The sequence below is a fragment of the Salvia hispanica genome, chromosome 6, assembly GCF_023119035.1.
Source record: "Salvia hispanica cultivar TCC Black 2014 chromosome 6, UniMelb_Shisp_WGS_1.0, whole genome shotgun sequence".
In the NCBI taxonomy this organism is placed as follows: Eukaryota; Viridiplantae; Streptophyta; class Magnoliopsida; order Lamiales; family Lamiaceae; genus Salvia; species Salvia hispanica.
In genome coordinates this window covers 24418303-24426712 of record NC_062970.1, presented here as the reverse complement: position 1 = coordinate 24426712, position 8410 = coordinate 24418303, and the positions used below count along the sequence as shown (strand labels likewise).

The 8410-nt window shown below is 36.3% G+C and overlaps 1 protein-coding gene across 1 annotated transcript; it reads right to left on the bottom strand.

Moving 5' to 3' along the window:
• Window positions 1-298: 298 nt before the first annotated feature.
• LOC125197223 (respiratory burst oxidase homolog protein C-like) lies at window positions 299-7882 on the bottom strand. The gene is made up of 12 exons (XM_048095939.1): window positions 7266-7882; window positions 6959-7118; window positions 6846-6894; window positions 6263-6376; window positions 5769-6188; window positions 4324-4710; window positions 4146-4241; window positions 3451-3566; window positions 3196-3298; window positions 2672-2745; window positions 1419-1984; window positions 299-780 (listed from the first exon to the last, which is right to left on the bottom strand). Exons 1-12 carry the CDS (start codon window positions 7735-7737, stop codon window positions 671-673), a joined length of 2667 nt encoding a protein of 888 aa, XP_047951896.1. The 5' UTR covers window positions 7738-7882; the 3' UTR covers window positions 299-670.
• Between the last annotated feature and the right edge of the window lie 528 nt (window positions 7883-8410).

The window sequence follows — 8410 nt, the reverse complement described above, 5'->3', positions numbered from 1 at the left end:
TTGACATTATCTTATATTTCCCTTTCTTTCTTGAAAAAGAAAGCAAGGTGAGAGATTTTGTGTAATCGTGACTCACGTGGCGTTACGTTTTGCATAAATCTCCAACAAATTGTTCGAAAATAATAATTTACAAGAAGGAAATTGTTGTTGTGAAGAAGTTGTTCATCATTTCTTTAGTCCCAACAAAAGATTTTGAATACAAATAAAATCTCAACAAACCCTACACTAAATGTCAAAAGACCTATCACTCTCCTAAACCAAAATGTAAAGAAAAAATGATAAAACAACAAAAAGCATGTAACTAAATTTACACAAATATACATTTATAATTGAGGTGGGTGGGGAACCACCAACCCCATTAGGCCATTACATAACAACACCATCAATTATTATATACCATTCATCATCAAAGAGAAATATAATAACCAGATGGGATCCCACAAATTATCCTTTGCTCATTCAAGCATGACCTACTACTACTATTTATATTTACTTGCAAAACAAAAAAAAGCCAACAAAAATATTAAAATTGAATATTTACTTGCAAAACAAAAAAAAGCCAACAAAAATTATAAAATTGAATTTATCGATATATAAACTCCTCTTGTTGTAGGTTGAATTAGTCCACCAAATTGGGATATCTTCACAATCAAGCTTGTCCACTAAAATGTCAAAAGTTTTCTTTGTGGAACTCGAATTTGGTTGAGGTCTTGTGAGAAAAATCACAAGCTAGGTTTCTTAGTTCCGCCACCGGTGGCGGTGCACCACAATAAAACACTCCTACAAAAAAAGGAAGACAACAATTTTCTTAACTTAGTAAATTAAAGAATTTCCCTTTCAATGATTTTGTACCACGTCCAATGCAAATTACTTGCGTGTTTGAATTAATGCATGTCTATTGTGTTGATTTAGTGAAATAATTGCAATTTGGACAATGACCTCCTCATATCTATCGACTACTATAATAGTACATGACAGAGAAAAAGCACTACCACCTCCACCACATGTCTATACCAACTTTTCTTTGATGAAGTGATAAGATGTTGAAAATCTCCATGCATGACAAAAATAATCGAAAACAAATTTTAGGATATATGAATAATGAGTCCTGTTAGGTTGACAAATATCTTAAATCGGTAACCGGCAACTATGTCAACTTCATACGTTATAAATGTCAACACGAAGAAATTTGTATGTCAATTAAATGTAAATGACATATGTCTTCTGTTGACATCTAAAATATTAGATGTCAATAGAAGACGTACGAATGTCAACTACATTTAGTTGGCATACAAATGTATTCGTGTTGACATTCATAATGTAGATTGTTGACATAGTTGTCAGTTAACAATTTTAGATAGATATCAACTGATCATATACCTATGAATAGTAAGGTGTATATGTGTATAGAAACTTACCGACTCTTGAATTAGGATGATTGAGAGCAATTCTCTTGTAGACAGTCCTCCAATTGGGCTTAGCAAAATGTGACTTAACCCTAGTCCCCGATACAATGTCTACTCCATTTTTAGCATGATTGATCGATTGAAGCATAGCTATTAGGGCAGATCGAGCATCCCCTTCTTCATACACACTTGTGCAATAATTGTGCATTTCGATCACTCCTTTACGATCCATTTCAGCAACCTCGTTCATTACACCCTTGAACCATTCGAACGAGCCTTGCTCTCGAGTCACCCAATAGAAGTAAGCCCTTGTTGTCTTGAAGTCGTGCTTCTCGCTGCCCGACCCAATTTTTCTTTTATGCATCGGGGAGGAAAGCATGGGTCCGGGTTCGCTCCCCTCCCCCTCCTCCACCGCATTCTCATCTTCCTCCATTGCTTTTATATTGTTGACGATGTCCTTCACAACACTGATCATCGGGGTTGCCCCAATCCCGAGCCCTACCAATAGGACCACGTCGTAGTCCTTGTAGTCTTGTGTTGGTGCTCCATAAGGACCATCTATTAGTACTTTTGGGAAGCTGCATAATAGTGTCATTTACTTGGTATCTATAAGATCCATGTACTTTAATTCATACATCATTAAGTTTATCCATCAACTTTCGTAACTCAAAAATCTTGGACATTCTTTTGGACACAAGATTTAAGAAATTGATTTATTAAAGGTTAGAGTGAAGAGAAAAAAGTAAGAGAGAGACAAAAGCAATAGAGTAAATTAAGATAGGGAATAAAATTTTGACCGAAAAAAGAAAATGACTCAACTATCTTAAAAAATGAAGGAATATTAAATTTTACTCTCTCCGTTTCACTATAGTTGAGGCGAAACTTTTGGGCACGGAATCTAAGAAAGAGATGTTGGGTGTGTTAAATAAATAGATAAAAAAGTAAGAGAGGAAAAGGTAGAGAGAATAAAATAATAATAAAAAATAGAGAGAATAAAGTAAGAGAGAGTAAAGCAAGAAAGAGAAAAAAGTTATTATATATGGAAATGACTCAACTATGAAAAAACTTCCCGAAATAAAAGAATAACTCAACTACGATGAAACGGAGGGAGTACAAAATTATACTCCATCTGAAAATAGAAAGCTAATGAACATAGTATTATTATTTGGTAGGATTTAAATAATAAATATATTCAAATTATTTTAATCATCCCCTTTACCCCTTAATCCCTTTCATCAGAAATGGTTATTGAAATAGGGACTTACTTAGGATTATTTTCTCCTTGCAAAAAGTCAGCTCTGAGAAGCCCACTTTTGCCTGTAGGTGGCGGCTGACAAGCCTACCAAAGAATAAACATAAAATGCACATTAAATTCCAAACAAACACAAGCAATTTGTACACAAAGTGAATAAATATATAAAAATAAATGGTAGACCAATCTTGGAATATCTCACTATAATAATCAAAGAATTTTGTTGGATATATTCCTCATCGAAACAAGACAAAGACCAAGAATTTAAATATCTCACTATTAATTATATTGCAGTATTTCAATTAATTTCATTAAATAGGTAGTTTAATTATTCTCTAAAAGAATAGGCGTTAGTTTGGTAAAGTAATTTTATATAAATATTGTAGCATCTCGTAGCTTCTAGTCTCTAGATTGATGATTGAATTAATAAAGTAATCTGCAATAATTAAAAGAATGAAAGTGAATTGTATAGATACATAGATAAAACAAGACAAATTTAAGTGAATACATATATACGTATTAATTAAATTTAATTACCTCTGAGAATACAGTTTTGAGTTGTCTGGTCCAGTCACCAAGTGTACGAATGTGAACACTAAGATAATCTTCCATGGGAGCTGATGTTATCGAAAAAGGGTGCCTGCAATCAATTAAGTAATCCAATTATCCTAATTAAGGCCATATTAGCACTAATTAATCATTTGCAGGCTGCCAAACCAACAATAATTTATTCCTATGTAATAAAATATGAAAAGTAGGAATTTAATTATTAATCTGATTATCAGCACATACCATTCGAATGGAGAAACAACTGCACAATTGACAAAAATATATTGTCCACTTTTATAGTTGAATCCTTGAGGCTTAGACATGTGCAATGATAGCACATTCCCAGGATAGACAGCCACCTTCACTCACCAATAATCCCATTACATGCTCATAAATAATAAGAGTACAAAAGTACTAACTAGCACAAATTTAGAAAATTAATACCTCCTCTCTCTTGTCCCATTAAATGTCTCATATTTGACTAGTGCAAGTTTTAAGAAATTATTTGATTTTGTAAAAAAAGGTGGATGGAAAAAGTTAGTGGAATATGAACCCTACTTTTATGTACTTCTATTAGTTTTTACTCCTTTCGTCCCACAATAGAAGTCCTATTTGGTTTGGACATGAGTTTTAAGAAATGTAAAAAAAATGAGTTGGATAAAAGTTAGTGGAATGTGAGTCTCAATTTTTTTATATTGGTTTTCTAATAAAATTTGACTGGAATAAATTGGTGGAATGAGAGGTCTACTTACCGTTAATGGTAAAAGTGAAATATGACTCTTATTATGGGACTGACGGAAATGACAAAATTGAATTCTTATTGTGGGACAAATAGAGTATAATAATTGTAAGTAAAATGAGTTAGTGGAATATAAGAAAATATGAGACATTTAATGGGAATATGAGGTAGTAATCATGAAATTTGATGTTATGTTTACCTTAAGGATCTTGACAGCCTTGATACTGGATCTGAAAGCTCTAGTCAATCTCTCTGCAGCATAAATTGTGATAGGAATGGCCAGATACATCCATGTCTGCCATTTCAATAGTTATTTTTTGTTTCATCTAATATAAATACAATTTCAAAAGGAAGAGGGATTAGTAGGAGAAACTCACTGTTTTTTTGTACCATTCATGGGTCATATATAGCTTGATTCCATGAGCAATGAGGAGGGTATAGACAATGATGAATAGGTGGTGTGAATACCAAAAGGCATTGAACCCTGCAAGCTTGTCTAAAGGCTTTGGTAGCTGGACTTTGTTCCTTCTAAACATTGGTGATGCTAATGTGAAAGCTATAGCCATTAAAACCACCATAACAATCCCCGTCACACCTTCAAATCCTTTCACATAATGCCAATAGCTATTTGGCTGATCCCTTCCAAAATATTGCACCACCTTCTCGTACTCCTCCGGACTTGCCCGGAGGAGGCGAGGAAAATCGCACATCAGATGACTTATCGCATGTACTCCGACCCCTATTCCAATGGCCATGGCAATCACCTATATAATAATTTTGTTTATTAAAATTAAGAGGGATTATTTTTTTTCCGCGAACTTTGCTAAATTATCAATTTTGGTTCGTAACTTTGGAAATATCTTTGAGATCCATTAACTTCGATGTAATATCGTTTGAACTACTTTTTCACTATTTAAAAAGAAATTTGGACCAAAATACCCTCTAGCCTATGAAAAGCATTTCAGTCTATTTATTCTCTTTTTTTTATACTGTATTTAATTTATTTCTCTTGATTTTTTTTTGCCCCTTTCTTCCTTCTCTTTTTCTCTCTTCTTCTCCATTTTCCCATGTGGCAAAAAATATTAAGAGATAAATTAAATACAATAATAAAAAAAAGATAATATAAAAAACATTCCCTCTAAAATTGATTAATCTGATATAATTAATTACTCTCAAATACTACTCCCTCCGTCCCGGCTAAGATGACACATTGCTTAGCCGGCACGGGATTTTAGGAGTTATTGGTTAAAGTGTTTAATTGGAGAGAGAGAAGGTGAGTGTGAGTATTAAAGTAGAGAGATAAAGAAAGATGAATATTTTAATAGGAATGAGAAAAAGTGGTTGAGTGTATTAATTGGAGAGAGAAAGTTACCAAAAAAGGAATTGTATCATCTTAATTGGGACAAACTAAAAAGAAAAACGTGTCATCTTGAGTAGGACGGGGGAGTACTTAAAAGGACCACGCCCACCTACTACATTGGAATTAAGCTTTTAAAAAATGTATAGCCCTTGATTAAAAATGTAAAGGCCTATGTCACCCAAGACTTTATTCGAGAGGAATAATTGTAGAAGTATACCTATGTTTAATTGGAAAGAGAAAAAATGGATGTAAATATTAAATGGAGTGATAAAGAGAGTTAAATACTTCATTTAGAGTGAGAAAAAAATATTTTATTATATTAATTGGAGATAAAAAATTATAAAAATAGTGACAAACCAAAAAGGAAAGTGTGTCGTCCTAGATGAGACGGCGGGAGTATATGTTAATGATATAAGAAAAACAAGAATAATGAATAGAGTAGATGAATGTAGAGTAGCCAACCTTGTGGAAATTGATATTGTCATCAAAGGGAACCACAGCACCTAACTTAGTTCTGTTCCTGAGCCAAGTGATGGTGTTGCGGCACATCGGCAGCAGAATCAACGCCATGTTCAGCTTGAGCGTCTCGGCCGCGCCCTTTGCCGCGCAAACGCAGTGGCCCATCACTGCGAACCCATTCTTGTTCCTGTACTCCACATATTTGTAGGCGAAGAGCGCCGCCATGACTCCAATCCACAGCGCAATCACCCACACTCTCTGCCAATTGTCCGCCACAAAATACCGGCCGTCGCTGTACAGGCGCTGCAGCACGTGCTCCTCCGTCCGCCTCAGCTTCTCGCTCAGCATTTTGCTTAGATTCCGGCTCTCTCCCCCACCCGGCTGCACCGCCCCTTGCAGCAGGAGCGTCTCCAAGTTCTCTATCTGAATTTTCATCATCCATTTTTCGTTGATTAATTAGTATTCTCGATTTCATTGAGTTTTAATTCAACTTGTACCATTATGTAACCGAGATTGGAGGGGTCTAATTCTTCCATGATTAATCTTGCGTACTCATCTGCCTGCTTCTGGATGTTGGATAGTCTGTTTGCTGAAGCGCTCAGCGTTATAATCTGCATAATCGAACATTAATTAGTACTCCCATCGTTCCACCGAAGATTATACACTTTCTTTTATGATTTGTCAAGATGGTCTGTACTAAGTTGGAAACACCTTTTATCTCAACTTTAATTTCTCTCTATTACTTTACTCTTTCCACTTATCACACAAAATAAAGCTGAATAAAATCCCGTTCCGTCCAAAAAATGAATCATCTTCGTTAGGACAGAGAGTACGAGAGAGAGAGAAAAAGGTACTCCGTTCGCCGCAACCAAGTTGAGTCAAAACTTTTACGTAAGAAATTGTGTTGAAAAATAAATGAGAGGAATAAAGTAGGAAAGATAAAAACAGAGTAAAGTAAGTCATCAAATAAAGTAAGAGTGATAAGATGTTTTGTTCTTTTGTTAAAAATAGAAATGACTCAACTTAGTTGGAACATTGAAAAAGGAATACGACTCAATTTAGTTGAGACGGAGGGAGTACCTCTCTGACTTCATCTTCAGTAATTCTTCCATCGGCATCTTTATCCACCCTGCATTCAAGAATTAATTCAAAATGTATATATGCGATTAGTAATGAAGTTTAACGATAATTACATGTCAAAGAAAGTTTTAAGTCGACAGTCAAAGCTCTGATCCGCAATCTGATCCCAGAAATCCTTCAGCTGCTCCTTAGTAATAGAGTCGCCGGAGATATTCCTCCGCCGTGAAAGCGCGTCGAAGAGCTCCCCAGCGAACTCCTTCGACCCCTTCATCCCTACACACAAATCAACACATCTAGTCATTCCTCTCACATAAATAAATCGAAACAGAGAAAGAGTAAATCACAAGAAAATAAAAAAAACAAGTATTGGTATGTTAGTTAAGAATTTGAACAACAATTAGATGATGTTGTAATTATTACCAATACATTCGCCAAAGAGCGAGCGAGGCAGCATTCCATCGCTAGCGAGCTCCTCGAATCGCTTCTCGACCTCGCTCCACGCCGCGCCGCCCTCGGCCTTGCTGATGAACTTGAGCCCCTTGAGCGCCTGGGCCGCGGCCGACTTGGTCCGGTCGAGGCGCTTCACGGGTGGCGGAGGGGGGCGCGTGAGGGAAGCGAGGCGCTTCAGCACGGATGAGCCGAACGAGGACTTCTTCTCCAGCCCCTTTGCCAGGATTTTGAGGTTGGGATCGTCCACAGTGCCGCCCCCGGCGGCCGTGACGCTGTGGACCTCGACCGAGTCGTCGTGGAGGTCGAGGGTGATCTCCACGTAGTCGTCATCGGCGGCGGCGGTGCGGTCGTCGGGGAGGGTGAAGCGAGGGCTCTTCTTGCCGGCCGGCTCGGGGTTGGAGAGGCGGCGGTGGTGGAGATGGATATCTTGCTTGTTTTTCATCTCGGAGAAAACGACGGTGGTTGTGGCGGCGGAGGCCGCTGTGGTGGTGGTTTGCTGGGGAGTGTGAGGGACTTAATTTATATACATAAATAAAGTTTGTTTCTCCTTTTTTGCATGTGTTGAATTTTTAGTTAACTAATGATGTGTATATTGCTAATGTAATTTGTGAACATGTTAAGATATGATATAAGTACTAGTATTACTCTCCTTGTCGTTACGTAGAAAATTTAAACTTCCCATTTTAATCCATCACAACTTAAAAATTGCAAAGTAACATGTGTGACACAATTACCACTGACAAAGCCACCACTCAGGTCGGTCCCTCGCTAGTAGCCTCTATGATTTTCAATTTGAACTAAAATTGAAACAAAAGTTAAATCGCATTTTAAGATACCCAAATAATCCTAAAATTGTTGTATAAGTGCCTTAACAAATTATTAATTTAGTATTCCTCTGTCCCAATTAAGTTGAGTTAAAACTTTTGGGTATGAAAATTAAGAAATTGTATTGAAAAATAAGATAAATGAATAAAGTATGAAACATATTTTAAAGAGAGAGTAAAGTATGTGATGAAATAAAGTAAGAGTAACTTAATTGGTCCCAAAAGGAATACGACTAACTTAGTTGAGATGGAGAGAGTAATATCGTTTCGCATCACATTCTAAGATACCCA